Source organism: Trachurus japonicus, chromosome 9 (genome assembly GCF_045865225.1).
Source record: "Trachurus japonicus isolate A0001 chromosome 9, Traja_1.0".
NCBI classification, from domain to species: Eukaryota; Metazoa; Chordata; class Actinopteri; order Carangiformes; family Carangidae; genus Trachurus; species Trachurus japonicus.
In genome coordinates, this window is record NC_140915.1 from 36104096 (window position 1) to 36129701 (window position 25606).

The 25606-nt window shown below is 41.2% G+C and overlaps 1 protein-coding gene across 3 annotated transcripts in view; it reads left to right on the plus strand.

The window, feature by feature from the left end:
• Window positions 1-25606, plus strand: part of unc5db (unc-5 netrin receptor Db) — a 328306-nt gene that overhangs the window by 264122 nt on the left and 38578 nt on the right. For all 3 annotated transcript variants that reach the window (XM_085787638.1, XM_085787639.1, XM_085787640.1), the window contains 2 exons: window positions 8325-8409; window positions 24809-24980. In XM_085787638.1, coding sequence (XP_085643764.1) covers window positions 8325-8409; window positions 24809-24980 — 257 coding nt within the window. The remainder of the gene's footprint in view (window positions 1-8324; window positions 8410-24808; window positions 24981-25606) is intronic.

A 25606-nucleotide genomic window follows, 5' to 3' on the forward strand; every position in this document is an offset into this window, starting at 1 on the left:
GTTGCTCCCGTCAGGAACGCACATCAGCGGTTTTGCATTAATTTATGAAAATGATGAATTCCTTATTCCATGCTTAAAGTTACATTGTGTAAGTTCTCCTGTTATCTATTCACGAAAATCGATTATTACGTTCAAAAGTACGTTTTTCATTCATCAATAATTACCCCCATCAACAAACTGAAGTGTAAGCTCTGAATTTGCCGTTCTTATCATTCATATCTACCATATCAGCTCGGTTCTGGCTGCAATGTCGTGTCACCATGTTTTTACGTTCAGTGGCAGCGTGACGGTAGGAAACCACGGAAACTCACCGGAGACACCGGGGCTGTCGGCTCAGGTCGAGGTGGCATCTGTGAAAAGTCACCGCGGTGCAGTGAGGACTGTGAGGACTGCACTGCACTATGTGACTGCATAATTCAATGCCTAATCAGCCAAAGCTTGCACTATGCGGGGGACCGCATTTTTTCAAAGATGGCGCGCTTTCGCCACATAAATCACAGATTTCCGTGCAAAATGCATGAAATATGCAGGGTTTGCAGGATTATACATGCAGTTTATCTGTGCAAATTGTTGAAAAATGTTGCATGTTTAATTCACACAAGCCATTTTCCCTCTGTTGCCTCGGGAACTATATGAAGTGATGTAAACTAGTGACGTGAAACGCTAGGAGGAGAGTAGATAAACAAAATCGGGAAAGCTTAGAGCACATCCCGTGCTGAATAAGACAAATCAGTCTAATTTACCAAAGCAAAAGATCACGCAAAGAACTTTATGTCTTACAAAAGAGGCAAATTATTTTTCACTTGGTGCAACAGCATGTTGGAACACAGTCTGAAATGGACACTGGACAACCACTTGTAGAATTATGAAAATATGAGAAGGTTGAGAAAACAGAATGAGACAGAGATGTGTTTTGCATGTGATTGATAGATAGATAGATAGATAGATAGATAGATAGATAGATAGATAGATAGATAGATAGATAGATAGATAGATAGATAGATAGATAGATAGATAGATAGATAGATAGTTTTCACAAGTTCCTGCAACTTCATCGCATAAAAATTGCATAAACACCCAGCATATTCCTTTGCATTTTTTTTTTGAAAACCCTCCAAAAAACCACTGTATTTTTCTGGAAGGACAAACTTCTGATTCTTTTTGCCATCATCAACCAGCACTACAGCTTCACCATCTACATTTCTCTCCTCTTCACTGCTGCTTGTCAGTGTGAACGATGTGCTGCAGTTTTTAATTGTTCCTTTTGTCAGCACATAAATGTGCTACAGTGAAGGTGGTACAGAGGCTTTCAAAAGGCAAAATACAACTTTATTGTAGGTTTTCCACCAAAGTGAAAATTACACCTCAAAATGTAAAAGCATCAACAAGAGCGTTGGATGCAGAAAGCAAATCAGTTAACAGGACACTCAGGTGTACGACGCAGCCCTGTCACAGAGCTGTGGGAGAGTGGATTACAGCATCAAAATGAATTCAAGGAGAAACATCTGCAGCTTCTTCTTTATTTTTTTTTCTTTTTCACATTTAAAATGCTGATTGGACTTGGAATAAAAGAGCTGTGGAGGCACCCCGTGGTACCTCCCAGAGCTCACGGCTTCAGATTGAGAGAATAAAAGATGAGAACTGTCTGTTTTTGTCTTTATCTGTTCTTCTGACAGACAGATTAAACATTCAGCTTCATCTGGGGATTTACAAGCGTTGCTTTTTTCACCAGCATATCAATGTTTTTAAATAATTTTCAACATTTAACATTGATTGACTCTGAAACTTTCATGTCTCCTAAGAAAAGTAGGATTCTTAAGTATTTGTTCAGAAATATTAACAGTAATAATTAATACATTAAGAAGAGCTCAGGCAGTAGTCTGAAGAGGTTTTTCAGCTAAATCAGGATTAGTGAGGATGCTCAAGTGATTGAAGATGAACTACCCTCCTACTCACTTTTACAAAGTTGAGATATCCAATAATTAAAAAGAACCAAAAACTTTTTTTTCTGTATCTGCCAGAATCCAAAAGCAACAGCTTGTGTATCTGTATCACACAGCAGAGCTTACAGACAGTTTCATGAAGAATGCTACTTAAAAGTATATTCAGCAGACATCTGAGTCAGCCAACAGTACAGATTTGGTTCCTTTGGGAAAAACGATGTAAGAAAAAAAAAAAAAAAACAAGACAGAGCCTCAGAGGATGTTTGTGATTTCTAAGATAGAGACTGCACCAGGATTGCATCATTATGTTTGTACAGTTTGAACACGTCGGTCACAGAGGTAAACTGGTTCTGTTGTCCGGTAACACCTCGCTACAAACAATCACTTCTAAGGCTCTGGTTTTCTGCTAACTCAGAGGAGCTATTTAAAGGTTACACAGCCCCGTGTCAGGGGTCAGTCTCCTGCGCCAGGACGTGTCTTCTGTGATGAAATATCATAAAGTGGGCAAGGAGAAGCAGAGGAGGAAGAAACAGTGAAACGTTGTCAGTTTCTGTTTATTTGATCTGAGAGAGCAGAGCATCATCTCATGTTCCACTGTTGTACTTATTCATACTAATGATGTGTCGCTCTCTGTGCATAGCTGATTGTTGATTACAACGAGACATACATCCATATACACAACACATATAAAACACTAAAGTTAAAAGAAAGAAAAACCCCAGTATGTAACTTATTTGGCCTTTTATTAGCAAAAATCAAATATTTCTTTCATAAATACATATTTCACTGAAGTCGAATCACAGCCGCATACAAATGAAAGCTTTCTCGTACCTTAGAATGAGTTGTTACAAGTCGTTACAAATACATAAGTGGGCAATGCACCGAACCGAGGCGGCCATGTTGCATCGCCATTTTTTACGTTCAGTGGCAGCGTGACCGTAGGTAACCATGGAAACTCAGCGGAGCTGTCAGCTCGGCCTGTTAAAACTGTCACCACTGTGTAGTGTGAGGAAGGACGGAGGCACGGATGTTGCATTCAGGTGCAGTCAGGCAGACCAACCGGATGTCATTTTACTCGATGAGAGAAAGACGGTAAAACGTGGGTCAGGTAAACAATACCACATCACCATGACAACATATTGTCACGCCTGTATTGTTTTGCCTCGTGCTGGCGGACCACTTGTTTACATAGACGCTTGTTTATCCTGTTACATGCAGCGTCTGTTGTCTGTCTGACGTCTGCCTGATTTCATGTGAATGCAACATCAAGAATACGTTCTGATATGCAACCGCACCGCTAGATGGGGGTAATCTACATATTATACCTTTAACATAGTTATGTAGTTATGCAAAAGTTTACTTTTGGGGGTTGAGCAATACCTAAACAACCCCCTGCCTCCACCCAATCAGTCAATCAATCTACCCATCCATTCATCAATCAATAAATCAAATGTTGTTGATAAAGCACTTTTTATACATACAGTAAGGAAGCAGCTCAAAGTGTTTTACATAATAAAACAGTAGACAACAATCAATACCCCACAAAGGTTAAAGAAAAGAAAAGATAAATAAGTGAAAAGAAATAAATAACTGTTCAGGTCATGAGAGGATAGAAAAATCAAATGGCATAAAATAAATAGATAATAGATAAATAAAAAGAATGAATACTACTGTATAGATTTAGAAAATATGTAAGAATTGAACAATAAAAAACAATTAAAAGCAAGAAAAGGAAATTAGAAAACAATAAATGGTGCTAATAATCTAAAAAATAATAATATTCAGTCAATAGCCAGACTAAAAAGCCTTTTTCAATACCCCAGAGTTCTACTGTGCTGCATTAAGCAGCGTGTATTTTTGCTGCAGAGCCTTTATTACAGCTGAAAGCTCAGAGGTGAATGTGGTCTAAAGTGAGAAAAGATAAAGAAAAATAAGTCCTGGGTAAAACTGTTAATAGTGTAATTCAGTTTGTCATGGTCTGTGCTTCAATAAGAAGTCAACCTCTCACTACAATGTATCACAGCTATTAGTAGATCTGCACACTGTGTAGCCACCGCACACACTGTAAGCTGCTGCCGATCCATCAGTGCCGTTTCCAAGGTAGGCAGCCATTTGTTATTCCTCCGCATCCTGGCGGGCTCTCTCAGGCAAACAGGGGTCACGCAGTCATCATGTCCCGCCAACACGGACGGAGCGATCGGAGGAGTTTGCATGGACCGTTCCAGTTGCCTTGAGGTCAACGGTCCGTGTGAACCGCTGCACCTCACCGCCCCACTCTGCCGGTCCTCATGTATGGAGAGGTGAGGCCAAATCAGCCTCCCGCCGTCGTCTTCCAGGCTGAGGGTGTGAGTGGAGGAGTCGCCGCTGTCAAGTGCAGCACTCACACAGCCCGTCTGCAGGGACGGCTATTCATTAGACTGAATAGCCAGCTGTACGCAGCACTTCACTGCAGATTACTGAGGCCATCTCCTCACCTTGGTGCCCAAGGACCGAAATAGCAACGCTCCCTTCAGTTCACTTGACTTTTACATTCACTTGTCTGAAACAGTGGGATCTCAGAGATTACCAACAATATATACAGTGTAACCATAATCACTGCTGGTAGAGTGCAGTATATAAATAGTTAGGCTCGCCTTCAAAGTATGTGGAGGTGAGAGGAATCAACAGAGCTGTTTACAGGATTGGGGAAAAAAACAAAATAACTCAGTAGCAAGCTCACATGGAACATTTTGATGAACTACTGTACGTAGAGCTGAAGAAATAGTTTCTGGGTGACAAATAAAAATGGAAAATCCACAAGCACAAGAAGAAAAGTGTTCAGTCACCTAGACAACACATACGTACGTGACATTTTAAAAAAAGAAAGAAAGAAAATAAATGCTGTAGTTAAATGAAGCACAGTAGAAAATTAAGAAACACCAATATGAAGAGAAAATGTGGTGCATTCTGTATTTACTCAGGAAAAAAACTAAATGTCGCAAATCACATCCAGTACAAGAGAAGCTCTGATGAAGTTGACAGCTCACAGTCTACTTTCTTATTTATCAAGTGCATCTTGTTAAAACTGAAAGATACAAGATTCACCATTCATTTTATTGATTCCACTAATGCACAATTTACTATTCATGCATCATATACTGTATAACATTATATACAGCTTTGTACAAATCACTTTAGAATATATGTACAGTGTTTCTTGTACAAAGGCTGAGAAATATTGCCCAGAATGGTCAAATGTATGCTGTCAATGTTCTGATATTAAATAATATCAGAAAATTAATAGCATATAAACAGTAACCGTCAGGAACATCATTGTGTTTGTGTATTTACTTTTGTATTTTCAGTCCATATCTACTGTATGTGTTGTCAAATATTTTTTTTAAAGGTCCAGTGTGTAATAATTGACAAGGTTTATAGGCAAAATCTGAATATACTACCCATATATGTGTACTGTATATTGCTATATAAAATCGGTTTGGTTTTCATAACCTTATAACTATTGTTTTATATATACATAAGGGTCTTGCTTCAGAGCGCGTTGCCATCTTGTGCGTGTTACCATGTTGGTACGGCAACGCCAACGGAAAATCCAGCCAGCCAGGGAGCACGTTTTGTAACGAGTGTGTTGACTGATAAGATTCAAATGCTCTATTGAGTGTCTGTGACCAGCTACAGCTGAGCAGCCACATCCACTGTGCTCTGGCTCAGCTGATCTTTGCTCAGATGGCGGTGAGATCTTCCAGTTTTCATACAAAGTGCAGCCAAACGACAGGCTTAAGAGAGAGGAACAGCAGAGCTCCTCTGACAGCTCCTCTGTGGAGCTGCAGCTGGAGAGCACAGCGCCGTTCTTTTTTTTTTTCTTTGCATCAGTGCCGTTGTTACAGGTGATGGACATCTATGTTCGTGTACATTTGTCTCCTCTGATCTGCATAACTGGTACACTGTAACTTGTTGCTGTGAAATGTGACTGAAGGCACAAGTGGAAGTCTGACTGGTGCCAGTAGAGCAGTCTCCACTAACATGTGACACAACATGTTTGTTTAATAGAAACACACTGGTTAGAAATGCATATTTCAAAGACTGGCCCGTGATGTTACACATGGTGTTACAAAATATTCCCTCTCCGTTCAGCTGCCAAACACGTCTTTATCTGTCATCTTCCACTCCCTTCAACCTTTTATTTGTCATTCAGGCCTTTTATATGCTCCCTGCACTTCACTGCGAATGCTTTTTCCATTCACACACATGGTAAATAGTGTCAGGCAGTGCTGATGAATAGCGATGAGTCAAAATAGATAAAGAAAAAAAGGGAAGAAACCCTCTACTTACTTCTTGAAGGATGTTGCATAATCACAAGTTTAGTCAACGTTGCTGGCTGAGATCTGGAAAAATAAAAAAACAGAGATTGTTTTATCTCTTCTAGTTCAAAGTGGCTGATTCAGACAGACAGTGTGTTTGCAGCAGAATTCAAATCCCATGTTGAGTCATTCATCTATTTCCCGTTCCTTCCTATCCAGGCCCGTCAGGTGAAACTAGACTTGGAAGGATTTGGTTGGTTGTTTGTTTGTTTTTTTCAGATTCTATCTGGTCTGATTGTTCAGTCCTGAAAGTTTGCTTGGCCACTGGTCCAACAAATAATGGCTCCTCTTCTGAAGATTTATTCTCTTTTGTACTCTCTCTCTCTCTCTCTGGATGATAACAACAGACACTTTCGAAACTAAAAATATAGATCTCTCCATTGTTTTAAAGTCTCAAGGGTCCACGTAAAGAGGCTTTAGCCCAACAACATTACCCACAAATATACCCTAAAACATAGACAACAGCTGTGTATGACATCACACTGGAGCTGTGTGTCTTTCCTCTGCACCCATGGTGATTCTGGCCCACAATGCCGCAGTCACATCATCAACTCATTGGAACCTGCCTGTAGAAAACACCACATAAAAGTGTTAAGTTTAGAATGAAAGACATTTTTACCTCAATTATATGAGTCAATACTCGAAATAACAAGGAATTGATGAAAAAAAAAAAGTTATTAAAATATAACCTTTATTTAGACTCGGGAAATATATTCAGGTAGCAACCTCATTTACAATATAGCTGAGACAAACAAGTACATTCAAAATAGACAATCAACATATCAGGTATACAGTAATGGAGGAAAGTAAAGTATACGACGTATATACAGTATATTATTGATATACTTAGATAAAGCCCCCCCCCCCTCCACTATATGTATATTGTATAAATTGTGTTGAGTAAGGGGGCCGTGCCACTGCCATATCAATAGACCTTAACTGATACCAATGCCAATATCAGCAATATGTCTGTCAACTGCATGATAATCAATGGTTGATTTGATTTGCATTCATAATTGTGGAAATTAAAAAAAAAAAATTAAATTATCTAATCAAACAAAAATGTTTTGACCCCCAACCCCCCGCGCAGTACATCTGTGGACCCCCTGTTGAAGCCCTCTGCATTGACACCTAAAATGGTCAAAAAAAGATAAGAAAGAAAGCCAACTGGACACAAATGTCGAGATGTTCATGTGGAAATGTGCCTTTTGCTCTTGTTTTAGGGTAAAATGTGAGCATGTGCCTTAAAGGGATAGTTTAACATTTGGAAAATTGGCCCATTGCCATAATCCCTATAGTCATAGCAGTAGGTTCGTTACCTTTAATTGTTGGTGCAAGCTATTTTTAGAACGGTGGAGCAGAGCCATGAGCTACTCAGAGCTACGCTACGGAGGCTCATGGAATTTCTTGGTTTCCCTCATCAAACTCATCAAATACACAATCCAACAACTCCAAAACGCTCTGGTGGACAAGTTGTGACCTGCACATTCACCACGCTATGAGATAATAACGGAACGTTATGAGACAGAGTTGTTTTCGAGGAAAATTCATGCAAAACAGCTGATGTATGTTCCTGACAGGTGCAGTTTTTTGGCAAGCAGTCTGTACATTTGCCTCGAAAACAAATGACGGGACTGTGTTGTACCACAGCAGAGTGATGTACTTACCTGATCTCACCTCATGTGTTCCTAATACTGTTTAAATATTTCAACTACACCCTCCACATCGTTTACTCCTGATACACCATCATTGTTTGCCTGTGCTAAGATAATTATAATGTCATTAACATTAATTGTGTTTCTATTTACAGGCGTATTGTGATATTTTATTCAGACTCTAGGGCTGACTTTATTCTCTCATATCACTCAGCTCATTCAACTAAAATGAAGCTCACGTATATACTCCCATAACCCCGGCGTGTACAACAAGCTGCAAGCTCTTTATTTATTTTTGCCTGTGTGTTGTCAGGCTGCTGTTGACACATGTGTGTATGTGTGTGTGTGTGTGTGTGTGTATTTTCCAGGGGTCAGCCTGCTGGTGCCTCACGGAGCTGTGGCTGAAAATATGTCCTGGGAGATGTACATGGTGATCAATCAGGGAGAGGCAAGGTGAGGCCAGAGTTTACCCAAATATCATCTCCCAACATCTGTCTGTCTGTCAGTCTCCCTCCGTCTCAACACCCACGTCCTCTGTGTCCTCATCCTCTGTCCTCACCGTCCTGCTCCTCTCTAATTACCCAGCGTCCTCCTTTGCTTCCATGGCAGCGATACTTGGTCGTCTCAGAAGTTCCTCTAAAGCAGATTAGGAGGTTACAAGTTTAATACGCTCTATCATTGGAGGTTTAATTACCACAGCGTTAGATTTAAGCAGACTGATGTCAAAGGCATGTTTTTTTGTTGTTGTCTGTGTGTTGTTGTTCCATTTATTGAGCCTCTGTTTTTGTTATCATCCCCACTTCACTCTGTCTTTCCTCTAAATATGACATAATAAAAAAAAAAGATTTTCAGGCTTTAGAGATAAAATAGAGGATTTAGTAGCAGTGTCTTTACAACCTGTAATTTAAATGTATTCTCTTTCATTCATTCTCTTTAACTCTGTTCATGGAGCCCGTTAGTTCCAGTATGATTTGCTGCTTATTGCAAATGACAGTTTTCACCTATGATGTAAAAGTGCACAGCCTTGATTGATTGACAGATTTAAATGAAAACTACAAATCCTGTAATTAGCTTCAAATCCTTCTGTTTTTCTCTGCTGTTATTAATATTTGGTTTATTGGTTTTCACACATAAAAAAGGGGGGGTAAGGTCTGTAGCTAAGCATCATTGAGAAATCCTGAGCCCCGCTCACCACCACCTGCTTGCTTACAGGCAGCTGCTCACAGACTGTTTGTGACTGTGCTAATGCTAACTCTCTCTCTGTTCTGACAAATGCTCAGGTTGTTTTCAGACTGTCATTGTTTCAGTGCAGTTCCAAGGTGGCACATTACAGATTCTTTTTGTCAATTCACACATTTTGGGGGCCAGAAGGCAAGACAAACACCCAAATATATGTTATAATATATGTTCCATAATATGTCCCCGTTTAAATCTGTTGGATCTGCCTTTATTCAATCGCTAACGTTTGGTAGTGATGTATGATCATGCGCCGGAACGCAATTAAGCTGATGCACGCTGTAAACAACGACTTTCCCCCATTGCAATGAGCAGAGCAAAACAAAGTGTGTGCTAAATGTCCGTCAACAAAAGCATTGCACAACAGAACCGAATGGCCTGGCAAACGTATGTCGCCACCGCCATTAAGTATAAACTACAACTTCAAACTTAATGCAGAATCTCAACATCGTTATTCTCAGCCGCTGCCTCTGTTTGCTAGATTCTTTGCGGGAGAAAAGCTGAGAAATGAAAATTGAGTGGAAGTAGGTACTGTGGGTTTATTTATTTGTTTATTTGTTTATTTGTTTATTTATTTATTGTTGGATCCCCATTAGTTGTCACCATAGGTGACGACTATTCTTCCTGGGGTCCCTAAAAAGCAAGACATATAACAGTTCCTATACAGAGTTCCCAAAATAGAAATCACAAAAAATACAGAATACAAAAATAAAATAAGAAACAAGCAATTAAATTATTCCCATGAAAAAAAAAAAAACATAAATCATGAAATAAAAATACTTAGATGACTAGGCAAATATGAGTATATGTATACATCCATAACATGGGCATACACACACCCACTCACATACATCAAATTCCTACAGGCACATATAGTGTGCATATATACATTCACATGCATGCACCATGCATACACAGTACAAGTACATACATACACAGTACTGTACAAGCGCCTACAAATACGTACGCACACACATGGCCACACATTCACAGACACATTCAGAGATCAGCTCATTAAGAGCTGTCTCTATACAAGTTTAAACTAAAAAAATACAAAATAAGGCACTTTGCAGCTTTACCGACATCAGTCAACTGAATTTAACCTAATTTCTTTACTCACAACAGCTTTTTTCAATTCTCTTCTAAATCCTGATTTCTTACACTTAAGAATGAGGCAGTACGGAAGTCCATTCCAGTATACAATAGCTCTGTACAATACAGTTCTTTTCAGTGCATTTGCCCTAGGTCTAGTCTGAATCGACAGCTTAAGTGGGTGGGCAGAGCCAGGTTACTGACTGATTGTCTTGCTGATAAAATGTCTTGATCAGATGGCTATCATGGCCGTCAGAGCAGGTCATAGGGACAGGGCATCGATGAGCTGGAGCTGCAGACAGACTGATACTTCCAAAAACAACAATCTCAGAGCTGTCTCCTCTCATATGATCCTGTGACTGCACAGACAGAGTATTATTACATAGATGAGCTCCCTGTCATTAAGTCAAATAAGTAATTTAAACACTTCACTTTAAATTCACTAAATTAAATGTCACTTTTGATGGGCATTTGTAATTATCAATTATGTTAAGTCATTAAAGGATGAAGATGATTTATTATCTTAGGACTTGTTAAATTGATGATTGACAAAATCAATCAAGTCCGGAAGCTGTTACATGTGTAGGCAGCTAAATTACATTAGCTTAACTGTGAGTTATTGTTGTTGTTATCATCACTAGTAGTTCAGCCTGGGCGACATGCGATGCATCAAACTGGGGTTGTTGTTACCTTCGGTCTCTAACAATGTTGCCCTCGCCACTGTGTGATAGTTGTGACTGATAAGAGCCAATCAGAGGCGAGTGTTGTGTTAATTCAGCAGCTGTGATGCCTTTTAAAACTTATATCAGTGAGGATGGAACCTGAGGCTCAGTGTGTGCTCTCTTGTTTCATCTGTAGCTTTCTAGGCGGACGGTTGATTAACGTAGCATTGGGGGAAGTATTAACCAAATTAATGAGGAAGATTAAGTTGGTTAGAGGCTTTAAATGTTGGACACTTTATCAGTTAATTGCCCAGCACTAGTATAATCATTAACGGTAGTACAGCAATAAAAATATTGGTTAAATCGTAAAATATTGTTATGAAAAAAGAGACTCTTGCGCTTCAGCCCCTCCACAGGTGGAGGTTGGTGATCACAGAGAGAACCAGCAACGTAGGTAATTAAATGGATGAATCCAAGTCAGAGTCTGGAGCACACAAATTGTCTTCATCAGAGTCAAACAATATTGGTGTGGTTCGAACCATTTTAGTAGCCTCCTCATTGTAGAGTTTAAAGGAATAGTTCACCAAAAAATTAAAGTCAGTCATTAGTGACTCACCCTCATGCTGATTAATACTCTGGAGTAGTTTGTTATTCCTCAAAGTGCATCTGGAGACCCGGGAGGCCGGTTCGTAGTCCAACAAAAACTTTATATGAGAGTCGTCCATACAACTAAACAAAAATAATTTTGTATTTCTCCACACTGCTTGTCCGCAGCAATCCAAGTGTCCTGAAGGGATATAGTCCAGAGTTTACCTGAAACGACGTCATTGAGGCAAGTCCGGTCACGTCTGCGTGCGTCGCCTGAACATGAGAGCGCGCACCAGGCAAATTCAATACAGGACTGTTTAGGCTGTAAAAAAGGCCTAAATGACGTTGTTTCCAGTAAACTCTGGACTATATCCCTTCAGGACATTTGGATTGCAGTGGAAGAGCAGTGTGAAGGAATATTAAATGTTTTTTGTGTAGTTTTATGGACGATTTTTCTCATATAAAGTTTTTGTTGGACTACAAATCGGCCTCCCAGGTCTCCATATGCACTTTGAGGAATAAAAAACTACTCCGGATTATTCATCAGCATGAGGGTCAATAATGACTGAATTTCATTTTTTGGTGAACTATTCCTTTAAACCGTAGTTGGTTGTTGAGGGGTGTAACCACCCAGCTGTGACAGCACTCATGTTCGGCCCTCAAATCCAAAACCAAATACTCATTATATAAAATTGACATTAAATCGACATAAATCGACATTTAATAACAAAATCACACATTGCAAAAAACACACATTACAAAAATCAGGAGAGGCTGAGTTCCTCATTCAGTCCAAGAGGTTCAGGGTATGTATCCAAAATGCCTCCCTCCTGAGGAGCTTATTGATAATGTCCCCACTCCTCAGGGAGGGAGTGACTTGGACTGAATGAGGAGCTCAGCCTCTCCTGATTTTTGTAATGTGTGTTTTTTGCAGTGTGAAATCCCACTCTAAACAACCAATCACGGTTTAACCTCTACAATGAGGAGGGGATTTAAATGGTTTGAACCACACCAAAATTGTTTGACTCTGATGAAGACGCACTGTGTCGAAACGTTAGTCCTCTGCACCTATTAAAATGCATTCAAGTGCTTTGTGTGCTCCAGACTCTGACTTGGATTCATCCATTTAATAAAATATGGTTGGTTTCTGTGTGGTCATCATCAGGGTTCTCCTTCAAATAAACAAACACAGAGATAAATGCGTTGGGCTGTAATGTGAGTAGACGTACAGAGGGTAGGAGAGTGTGACCCTCCCCGTGGCCATCCCCACATCTCTGTGTTTACCGGCTGGCTGCGTGACAGATGGGCCCAGCCAGCGCTGCAGCCCATCTCCCTCTCTCCATAGGAGTCCTCTAGGTGTCACGATATGGGTGTTCATTTCCAGAAGCTCCTCACAGGTGGTAGTCTGGGCTTTGATGTCCCAGCTGCTGCAGTAAAAACTCAAGTTCACGCCGTGCAAACCCAGGGGGTGGTGGTGGGGATGCAATAGAGTCCCTCATTTAGCCGACTGACTCTTAGGGAAGCAAAAGTCAAACCTCCAATCCTCCAATCTCTTTTTTTTCATCCTCACCACTCTGCTGAGAGTCAATATGTAGTTATGTACTCCACTCGGTGTCAACAACAGCGGTGCTCTGGGAGAGAGTCACGACCCGGGAAGCTTGTTTAAACGATGATGAATGCGGTGATGAATGGAGCGCGGTGCACTGATGGACATGCACAGCGGAATAGAAGGCGCAGACGTCTCCCGAGGCCTTTCATCTCGGCGCTACGCACATTATGTATTCAGATCACAGCTAGGTAATGACCCTTGGATGGACTGAACCTCTCTCTCTCCAGGGGGGTGTTTTTTTTTTTTTTGCACATTCTTCCTCACAGATAGCCACGAGGGTTTCCAGTTTCCTCTGAAGTGTCACTGTTTATTTTTTGCAGTTCTCTGCTGCAGCAGAGTCGCACAAAAGCAAAGACACCCCGCAAAACACACACATTTTTTATTTTAACATTTTAGTCATTTTACGGAACATTTCCTGACATATGGCTTCATATAATAAATGAGTGACAGGCCATATAATGTTATAAGTTACAATTAAAATAATGAATTAATTAAATATCAAACTAAAATATTAGTTATAATAATAATAATAATAATAATACATTTTAAAAAAGAGATAAATAAAAGTGGAAAATAATGGGGAAAACTGGAATGAAATACTAAGAGTATAAATAAATAAATTGGTTAAAGGAATAGTTCAACATTTTGGCAAATTGGCCCATTGCCATAATCCCTATAGTTTTAGGAGTAGATTTGTTACCTTTAATTGTCGGTGCAAGCTGTTTTTAGAACGGCGGAGCAGAGCCGCAAGCTGCTCAGAGCTACGCTACAGAGGCTAATGGAATTTCTTAGTTTCCCTCATTAAACTCATAAAATACACAATACAACTCCAAAACGCTCTTGTGGACAAGTTGTGACAACTCTGTCTCGTAACATTCAGTTATTATCTCATAGTGTGGTGAATGTGCAGGTCACAACTTGTCCACCAGAGCGTTTTGGAGTTGTTGGATTGTGTATTTGATTAGTTTGATGAGGGAAACAAAGAAATTCCTGCAGCCTCCATAGCGTAGCTCTGAGCAGCTGACAATTAATAATGAATTTACTCCTATAGGGATTATGGCAATGGGCCAATTTAATTTTAATTATATAATAGGTAAAATTCAAAAATAAAAATTGTTAGTAAAACACACATTTCTCCATACACACACATATACATACCTTTATGCACATACACACATAGTGTAAGATAAGGAGGTAAATATGATTAATGCATAAAGATAAATTATAAAAACTGAATAAGTAAAAATAAAACAAAGGTAAGGTAAATGAAAAACTAAAATAATTCTGATATTAGTCACAATAAAATGGGGGATTACCTTGCCTTGTCAAGGCACTGGTAATAATAAGATGCAAACAACAACGGAAAGAGTGACACCTATTGTGTTATTTCTTTTATTTGAGGTCACTTTCTTTTTAAAAGCAAGTCATTTTCCTTTTAAAGGAACTATGATACATGCTGCTGACACGGAGGAGGCAGAGCAGCTCTTCTTTGTTTTTCAACAATAAGCTGCAGTAGGTAAAGTTCAGTGAATCACAAGTAGCAGATTCTCTCTGTGCAGTATTGTTGAAATGTATACTGCATGTGGATTCCATGACATCTTTATAAAGGTGTGGAGCTGCCTTCATCTCCTGTTATATATTCCTCCCTGTGAGCAGAAAGTGTCTGCTATTTCCCACTGGTACATAACACCTTTGAAACACAGTAATATATTGCAGGCTCCTCCCTGACGCTATTTAGTTCCGGCCACAGCCGAGCTTTTCAAGTGTTTTTTTTTTTTTTTCTATTATTATTCTTCCAAACAGTTGCTGTTTACTGTAGACACCCACATTTGTGCCTGTGGTCTGTTGTGCTTGTCACCTCACCAGCTGTCAATCACTGTCTACATCCTCGCAGGCCAGAGGACATACAGACAATTTTATCCCTTATTGCCCACTGCAGTGTCCAGCTGCAATCCCTGTCCAACCTACTTCTCCACACACTGACAGACTTCCATTAAAGCTTCTTTTTTTTTCTTTCTTTCTTTTTTTTAAAAGATGTGTTATTGAAGCTTTTCAAAGGCTCATCTAAATCTTTTGAAGGCACAGTTTTGCTTAGGTCAGACATATTCCCTCTGCTGCTGAGGTTTTATGAGTGCTTTGTATTGTAAGATAAATCCCTCAACCTATTGTGGCAGGAGGAGCTTTGTCCTGGTCGGAAAAGAGCTTTTAATGATGGAGCTGGTTTCCATATGTGTGCTCCAGGATGGAAGCCCCGGTTGAACATCATTTCTTGTTGTTGAGACAGTCCTGGCTGCGTTTGACTTCATACATGTGAAGAAGAAAACCCACAGCGCTATGCAGGATCGGTTTTATAGAGTGTTGGGGCTAAAATGATAATCTAATATACATGGTTGTCAGCAGAAGTGCACCGGTGCATTAGGTGTGACATGGCTTCCTGCTTGGATGCCTGGCCCGTCTAGTCAGGCAGTCCACGCTGGCTACCCCGGCTGATCTGTTTTTTTCTGGATGGCGAGGCCGTGGCAGCCCCCCCCCCCGCTCTAAATCGCAGGTCTCATGGTCCATAGATCTCACAGCACACACAGATCCCTGGACGGATGCAACACCCGGTCCAGGTTTCAGTCCGCAGCGCACAACTCCATGTCCTTGCCAAGGTGACATCACGCTCAAGTGCCGTCAAATTTCAAACTGACATCTATCTTGTTCTGAAGTGTCTGACTGCCCCAGAGGCCGGAGAATTAATTCCTCTATCTACAGTACAGTATGATGAAGACAATGACATCCTCTCCTGCCTGGTATACTGAGCCTTACAAGGTGCATTGTTTCAGGCTGAACTGTGACATGTTTCTGGCTGAATAACTGTTACGTAATCAAACTACAACTATAGTCACTGTGGTAACTATGGATTGGATTGGATTTGGTAACTAGTATAGAACAAATCGCCTTGTTGTCTATTCATACTTCCAGGTAGAAAACAGTGACGGACGAGAGTTATATCTCATTTTTCTCATCACTATATCACCGTTTAGACTAATCTGATGATTGGACACTCATTGCTATTTCTGTGTGCATGTTTTTGTAATTGATCATGGTTGTCGTAAATTGGCAGGGCTAACCGTTAGCCTACCTGTTTAACTTTAATAGCTTAGAGACTCAAAAAACGGTCCATGAATTTTTTTTTTTTTCCAGCGGATATCTTAGGTAGGCTACAACATGATTGAGCTAATTGGAGTAGTTGGGTCTGACAACGGGAGGGTTTTAACATGTCCTGATGTCTTAGCTACCACCATCAGCTGTCCCTGTCAGCTGAGCCACTGATGCTTTCTAGACATCGTGATTCCCAAAAACTGAATAAATACCATGATACAAGCAACACAAAACTGTTTTGCTCGTGCGAACAAAAATAGTAATGTTTCTTAAATCATTTCAGATTTGTCTAAACAGTGATAGTTGCATGAAAAATATAGGCTATAGCTAAACTCTCATTCGTTACTATTGTTGTCATTCAAATTAGGTGCTGGTTTTAAACAAAAAGGTGAGAAAATAGGCTATGATTTCCCATAAATGGCACTAGCACAATGAAAGTAGTTTGTATTCAAGCAGAAGTAAGCGATCCGGTTGTTTTGGCTAACTTCTTGTCAGCCGATGGAGTTAGCAGTCCCCGCCCTCGTCCCTACGTCACCACATTCACGCGCATCCCTTGGCTGCACACACAGAGAGGACCGCCCCTTTATGCCGTTCTCTCTCCTCATTGGATAAAGGTTGTAGGATACAAGGAAAGTTTTCTCCTCGGCTTACAGCAGAGCAGAGTGACTGACAGACCCGTGTTTCGGACCAAACACTCGATTGCCGTCGGAAGATATAGCTATTTAAGACTTAGCCTATATTAACACAAATATTCCGTTTACTTCTAACCAGCTACATGCAAATACTGCTCATAATTTAGTGTATTCCATTAGGTAGGCTTTAAATGTTAAAATTCCTTTTTTTTTGCCAGTACCTTAACAGTTATTTATTCATTAGTGTGTTTACACTGACCTCAGCCATTATAGTATCACTCTTCACAGATGTGTTGAAGAGTTACAAAGAGAAAAACAAACAAATATCAACACCCTTCACTAGTCTTTCATATTTTACTGCAGCTTAATGTCAAGTTCATGTTGATTGCTTGTCAAGAACAATAGTTGTGACACACTGGGCTAACACAGCTTACACATGCTCATCAAACTCAGAAAAAGCTTTATGTAACTCACTTTGTGTGAGTTAAAAACACACTAGTCACGATGTCACACTGTTTAAATGTAAAAAAAAAAAAAAAAAAAAAAAGTGTAACATTTTCCCTGCTGAAACTTTGACACTTTTATCCTCCCACTCCTTCAAAATAAAAGCACCATCCTCAATAATATATGTGCCGGTATAAAAAAGTAAACATTGCCACACTAAAGGTCACTTCCACTGTTAAAAACAGAAACAGAGCAGTAGATTTAGTGAATATGACATTGCTATTCTATAGTTTTAGGTTTGGCCTGTTACCCACTAACCATTATCACTGGAACATTCATGGTGTAATACGTAGATGCATACACCTGTATTTTGGATTATACCATATGTCATGTGCACAGTCATCCCTTCAGCATCTTATTTTACCAGAGGGAATAGTATAATGTGGCATGTTAGAGGTTTGTGCTGTGAATGTAAAATATATGTGTTTTCTCCCGGAAAGATTTTAGTACTTCTTAAGTAATAGTGAGGATTGTGTCCTGATGACAACATTGGAGAAAAAAACAGGCAGTGACCAAAAACATATAGATTCACCTCAGACATGCAAATTAAAAGTCACAACCAAAACATGGACATTTAAACCCAAATTGAAACCTGCTTTTGGTATGTTCATTCAAATTATTTTTTTTATAGGAAAGCTTTCACCAAGGGACCAATAATATTCAAGTTATAGCTCTATCTCTCATTAAAGCAAGTGTAGACACACAGACCAGTTGCCCAACATCAAGTAACACTGAAGCCTTTTAAAGCATCACAACCCAAAGTCAATAATATCTTCAGAATAAAAGCAGTGCTGATATGTTTAAAGGTTTTATGGCTTTATTTTGAAGCAAATGTCAGCCAGGCCTATATACAAACTTGAAAATCTACTATTTGTCTTTGAACAGATAAGGAGTAAACAAGACATTGATTTTCAGCATGGTCATCATCTTTTCCATTTTCTGCTGAAATAGACCCACGATTCAGCTAACATCCATACACACACATCTCTGTCCTTTATTGACTTTACCCAAACAAGTAGAACAGACACTGGAGGCTGAGCAATTGACTTCTGGGTGTTCAGGTTCCTTTGATGAACTCTGCACCAATAACAATGAGCCTGATAACTTGCAATGACAAGCTGAGTACACAGTGGGTACACGCTGCAATGCGTTTACACTGATGATTCTGTTAAGTCACAATGGAAAAAAGCCTTATACCACAAGTCTCTGTAATCGTAGTTGTATAATCCATGAGGTAGCAGTAGCAATAACACATTGAATATGACTCAGGAAAAACTGTCTACTGAACATGAGCTAGAGAGATGAACAATGGTCAGATCAATCAGGCCTGTTGCTATGGGCAGGTCAACAACCCTGTAGTGCCCACCCATTGGCTGCCAGATACAGTTCCGTATACATCATTTTTTTTAATTTTCTGTAGGGATCCAGTACAGATAGTATAAATAAAGACAATAAAACAGAAAAATAATGCTGTTTTCCAGGAGCACTACTAAAAACAGAAGTTAATGTACAACAGAGAGCTCCATTCACAGTAAATTCTGATTACCGTATGAGTGTGTGCATTTATGTTTGTGGCAGAAGCAAACAGTGGTTCTTGAGAATGGTCTGTTGCCGTTGTCTCAGCTTAATTCATGAAATTCATTCACCCTCATGCTGATGAATAGTAGAGTAGTTTTTTTTGGGTTTTTTTTAGTATATTTTTTTGGCTTTTTTTTTTTTGCCTTTACTTGATAGCACATAGTATATAGACAGGAAAGAGGGAGGCAGAGAGAGGGGGAATGACATGCAGGAAAGGTCCGCCCGATGCGGGATTCGAACCGAACTGCGTTGAGGACTGTAGCCTCGACATGGGGCGGCCGCCTTAACCACTGCGCCACACACCGCCCCCTTAGAGTAGTTTTTTAATTCCTCAAAGTGCATCTGGAGACCCGGGATGGGGGTTCATAGTCCAACCAAAACTTTATGAGAATAATAATGCCCGACATAAGGGTCCATAAAACTACACAAAAACCTTGAAATCTTCCTCCATACTGCTCGTCCTCTGCAATCCAAGTGTCCCGAAGGGATATAGTCCAGAGTTTACTCCAAACGACATCATTTAGGACATTTTTACAGCCCAAACATCCCTGTTTTGCGCTCTGACGTTCACACACGTGAATTCAATACAGGACTGTTTAGGCTGTAAAAATGTCCTAAATGATGTTTGGAGTAAACTCTGGACTATATCCCTTCAGGACACTTGGATTGCAGCAGACGAGCAGTGTGGCGGAATATTACAAGGCGTTTGTGTAGTCTTATGGACTTGTTTTGTGTGTGTGTGTTTTTGTGTCGGGCCCTATAAATATAAAGTTTTGGTTGGACTACAAACCGGCCTCCCGGGTCTCCAGATGCACTTTGAGGAATAAAAAACTACTCTGGAGTATTTATCAGCATGAGGTTGAGTCGATAAAGACTCAATTTCATTTTTTGGTGAACTATTTCTTTAATTGTCTAATAATTGGGACCCCGAACTACAGGGGGGGGGGGGGGCAGGCAGGCAATGTAGTTCATATGCTGATCAAAGAATGATTTCCTGGCAACCGGCTTTACTAAGATTGTATGACTCTGGTCTGGTTGCACTCATTTCCCCAATAAAGTCTGTTGTAGCTCACCAAGGTTAGGATGAGAAATAACCACCACTGAGGTGATATTATAAATCAAGACACTGTACCTTGGTATGTTTTTACACAGACGGGGGATTAGATTTGTAAATGCTTTCTGGAGCTGCTCTCTCAGCCAGGTAATGTGTTAGTGATTGATCGCTAAAGTTGTTTTGACTGAGGCTTCGCAGTAAAGACGAAGAAGCGGCTAAAAGGAGACGGCAGAAGAAGAGAGATGTTATGTGGATGACAGTGGGAGAGCTGAAAGTGCACGTCGTTGCTGGATGTTGCACCGGGTCTCACCTCTAGACGCCCGTTTGATTAATGTATCGGCGCAGCAGCCACGTCAAAGGTTGTCTGCGTCGACTTAAAAATGGATAAAAGTCGAGTGGGACAAACAGGTGGGAGACTACAAGCAAATAAAGGTGAAGCTAATGGAGCATGCTAATGCATGCATTTATTAAACTCGCCGTCTCTCCTCTTACCGACCCAATCTGCCACATTGCGTGGCTTCCCGGGTCCCTGAGCGGTGAGTCATCGCTCACTTTAAATAATGCACCTCATCAAGGGGCTTAAGAAGCTGCCGTACAGCCCTTCATCCTGATGACAAGTGGAATAGAGAGGAGAGACGGCCAGGCCCTGTTGCTTCTCTCAGGTTGGCCGCCGGACTCTCACGGCCGAGCTGGAGGCTACTTAAAGGAGCAGGTAATCTGCTCCTTGCCTACACTTTGCATTAAATGTGTGATCAGGCTCGGCCGCTGTTGGCGGAGGGATCGAGAGCTCTCCTGGGGACCAGTCGAGAGCAGGGACTGTGTTGACATAACAGAAAAAAACCGACAGCGAGCTAAGAGAGGATGAGATCACTGTGCGTTGTGATTGTGGCCTGAGAGACGACGAGGCAGACCCGCCCACTCTCAAGGTCAGATGCCGAGGCAGTGATTGGGAAAAGAGCCTGCGGTGCGTTAGAGAGCGTTCACCGCCAAGGTGTGCCGACTCGAGAAACAGAAGCTCTCGTTCCGATGAGCTGCGGTTTCACAGGCTTTGTGTACAAGTGCCCGGGAGTCGTGGGCGGGCGTCAGAAATAAATATATTTAAGTTGAAGTATTGTTTTCGAGGCCGTTAGGATAATTAAGCCTGCATGAATCATTGCACTGCAAATAAACAGTTGTTGTGTGGTAAATCATGTGCCATTTAAAGCAACACTTCCATCCCAGAGCGGCGGCAGCGCGGTGAAAAGACAGGATTGTTGCACGGCTGCTCTCAGTGGGAAACAAACCTCTAACCGCTGCGGCGCCGATGCGATGCTCTACCCCAGTGAGCTGCACGGCCACATGACTCTACTTTTTTTTCTTTTCATTTTTCTATGAAAAAGTCTGCAACCAGCAAACTCCCAACTCCAGGGTGTTGGAGGGAGCGGTGGAACCGGGCGTGGTATTACACGTTGTTGGCTTTTATTAGCACTGAGAATGTGGACGGTGGTGTTCCTGCAAATTAGAATGTATTGTGCATTGAAGGTTAATTCTGGTCTATTGAAATGTGTGTCTTATTTTTGTAGTTATGGGTTCAGGCTCTGGGAATAAAGCAGCATAATTAAATAGACGCCCATGAGGAAAGCAAAATGAGCAGACCTCCAGTACAGCTGAGCTGATGGAGGAGAGATGAAGACAAAGAGTAAAACTCATACTCACATCAAGTTTTTAACCTTGTCGACATCAATATGTTTTTTAATACAAAACGGGAGCGTACCTATGTTCCCCGATGGGTCCTATGTTCCCCGTTTTTCCCAAAAAGGGTCCTATGTTCCCCGCTGTTGCTGGTTGATGGACTCTCTACTTATCTGGACTCTATCTATCTGGCCTATCTAGCCTCTACCTGGTCATTTGACTAAACTTAACCAACTCCTTTCTTCATTGCCTAAACCCAACCAATGGGACAATTCCACTTCTCACTCAAAGTCACAACTCAACTTCTCACTCAAAAATAGGCAAAAAATCTGCAAAGTCACAACTCCACTTCCAGGTATGGAACCAAAAATTGCATGTTCCCCGGGTCCTTTTGGGAAAAAGCGGGGAACATAGGACCCTTTTTCTAAAAAAGAATTCTATGTTCCCCGCTTCTCCCATAAAGTGGAGCATAGGACCCTTTTTGGGAAAAGCGGGGAACATAGGACCCTTTTTTAGAAAAAAGCTTCTATGTTCCCCGGTCCCATACAAAGTGTGGAACATAGGACCCGGGGAACATAGGACCTGGGGAACATAGGGATGATCCCATACAAAACAATAAAAGAGTGTCATAAACAGTTCATAACTGTCTTCCATGTTGAACTGCAGTCAAATAATGAGAGCCTGACAAAGACAGATAGACAGATAGATATTTCTTACACCACAAGCCAAAAGAACCAATCCTGTCTAGTTGTTGGGGCAGGGCAGGGCAGGAGGCGGGGCTACATCAACTTGACCCTTTGACACATCATCCCATAGTTGTTGATATTCACTCTGGACCAAGGTATTAGAGCAACCAACAGAGTGAAGACCAAGTTCACAGGAATGAGTTTCTGGCATGGGGCTGTGTTAGTTGTGTTACCGTGCTTCAGATAACAGTGAGCTGATGCTGTACCATCCTAGAGAGCCAGGTTAAAGGGATAGTTCAGCATTTTGGCAAATTGGCCCATTGCCATAATTCCTATAGTTTTAGGAGTCGGTTACCTTTAATTGTCAGTGCAAGCTATTTTTAGAATGGTGGAGAAGAGCGGGGAGCTGCTCAGAGCTACGCTATGGAGGCTGATGGGATTTCTTGATTTTTCTCATCAAATACACAATCCAGCAACTCCAAAACGCTCTGGTGGACAAGTTGTGACCTGCACATTCACCACGCTATGAGATAATAACGGAACATTACGAGAGAGAGAGTCGTTTTTGAGGCAAATTGCTGAAAAACTGCTCCTGGCAGGAATGCGCATCAGCAGTTTTGCATGAATTTGCCAAAATGTTGAACTATCCCTTTAAAAAGACAATTTATCTAAACTGCACATTTTTTCAGTGAATCTTCACAGAGATTTTTACACTGAAATGCAAACCAAAAAAAAAAAGATAAAATACAGATATTAGGAGTAATAACTGAAAAAGTGACAGGTCAGCAGAAGCATTCACCATGTGCGCTGCAGTATTCTCCAAAGAATGTGTCATTGAGTGGCCGTGGTCAAACACTTCTATAATAAGGTGGGGCGTCCCCACAGACTGGTGGTTAATTTACACTATGTAGCACATAACTGTCACATCCAGAGTTCTGCTCCAGCCAAGCAGCCATGGTGTTCTCACCTCTCTGTCATGTTTCCTGTCCACACTGCCTCATTGATGAAGAAAAAGAATTTCCTCCAATCTGTTCAACCAACTTTTTTTTTCACCCTCTCCATCAGTAACACTCTTTGCCAAAAAAGCGGTCTCACTGAAATCAATGACAGGTTTATGGGTATTTATACAATACTAAGCAAAGTTTGATTTACAGTACATGATCTGTTGTTGTTTTTTTCCCCCCTCTTTTCAACTGATTTGATCTGATGTCAGCTTGGATTCCGTGCCATCATAACTGATAAATAAAAATTGACCTAAAAACTAGAAGTTCATTAATATGCAGGCTGTCTTTAACAGCAGATTGTGTGACTAATCCTCCACTCGAACAGCCCCAATGCACTCCCAGCTTGTTAAAGCCGCTTCTTCCGTCGCCGCGACTTCGCTTTTAATTCCAGGGGAGGAAGTCTTTAACAAATCAATGCTCAGATCTGTAATAACTCTTAACGAGCCCCAAAAAGCTCCCTGAAGGTGTCGCTCTCTGGTGTCATGACCCTTCCTGCACGGTTTTTTCTGTTGTTGTCTACAAACCAACTGCCTGTGTTGCTGCTGCAGCCACCGTTCACTTGGCCAGACATGTTTGCTGTGAGCTGCTTTTAATGAGCACTCTCCACCGGTGACTTCTTCACCTGAGCCGGAATGAATTCCAGCAGCAACGACTCGTGTGTGTGTGTGTGTGTGTGTGTGTGTGTGTGTGTGTGTGTGTGTGTGTGTGTGTGTGTGTAACTTGAACTTTGAGGAGCGAGAAGAGTCCGCACAGGAAAGCCAGACCTGGAAGTTGGAGCCGGCCCGCGGGCGTGTATTCTCTACAAGCCCACCTCTTCTCATAAGCTGAGCTCATTAGCTGCTTGTTTCTCATGCAGCGGCCGAGGCTCAAAGAGAGATGTTAAGCAGCACATCTAACGGCTCTCAGATAATAAATAGAGAATGTTAAATATGGAAAAGTCGTGTGAAGATCACAGATGCTCCAAGCAAAGAATAAGCGCAGCACCAGGTGCAAGGTAACAAGAGCTCCTTTCCTTTTTTTTTTTTTTGGTTGTTGTTGGAGAGTTTATTTCCTGTCACAAATTATGGATCACTCTGGAGAGATCCACAAAAATAAAAGTCCAGAGCCAGTTAAAGCGTTTCATCTCTCGGTCTTGCGGCGTAGTAAATTATTGCAAAGATGTTGAAAAATCAGAGGACAGCTGTGCAAACAACTCCTACCTGCAATAAAGAGAAATACATTTATGACGCACTTAGGATCACAGCATCCATCAAAAAGACACAATTACAGGATAACAGAGTCATCCTGCAACGCTTCAACTTCTTCCTCCTGTATTTTTTTTATTTTTTATTTTACACTGCACTCATTCTGCTCCTATGTGCCTGTGTGTGTGTGTTTGTTTGTGTCATTTAGTGTCCAAACGCTGGACGGCTGTGAAATCCTCCTGGGCCCAGAGGTGACGTACGGTCCTCCAGGCCTGGACCTTCTCTGCCCGGTGGCCATGACCATCGCTCACTGTGCCGAGATTGACGCCGAGAACTGGAACATCCAGCTCAAAAGGAGAACCCAGGACAGCAAGTGGGAGGTGAGAGTTGCTTGTCAAAGTACAGCAAAGCCCATCGAGGTATTAGCCGGGCTTGGACGTGTCATCGGCCATTGAAGCCAAGGGTGTATTCAGGCCTGTGGCTCGTTTGCTATGGTCCTTTTCAGCGGCTAGACCGATACAATTGTTGCATGGGTAATTTGTGTTCACACAGTAACAGTCCCAAGCGGTCCAAAGTTGTAAACAAATGCTATGCTCAAAACCAACTGTTCTCTCATTGGTCAGAAATCTTACCTGGAAGGAGGTTACTGTACCCAGGAAAAACTAAAAAACATGGAATAGAGGTCTCAATGGTAGTTAAAGCAACACTAAGTAACTTTTCAACCTTCATATAATATTTCCAGAACTTGTGTGATGGTACATGGACTTACCACAGGTTGAATGACCCCTCTGTCATGGCCTGAGGGGGTCTGTATCGCCTTCACTGGCACTAAGCAGCTTCCAGGTGGATGGTAGGAACCCCTCCACACAAAAAACTACAAATGTGCTGACTGCTTTACGGCATGAGTCACTTCCCCCTTTCCCCATTCATTAAAAAGACGGAAGTTGATGCGAATGCCTATGTGGGATTACTGCTACCATGGCAGAAGCAGCAAGAAAACCAAAGA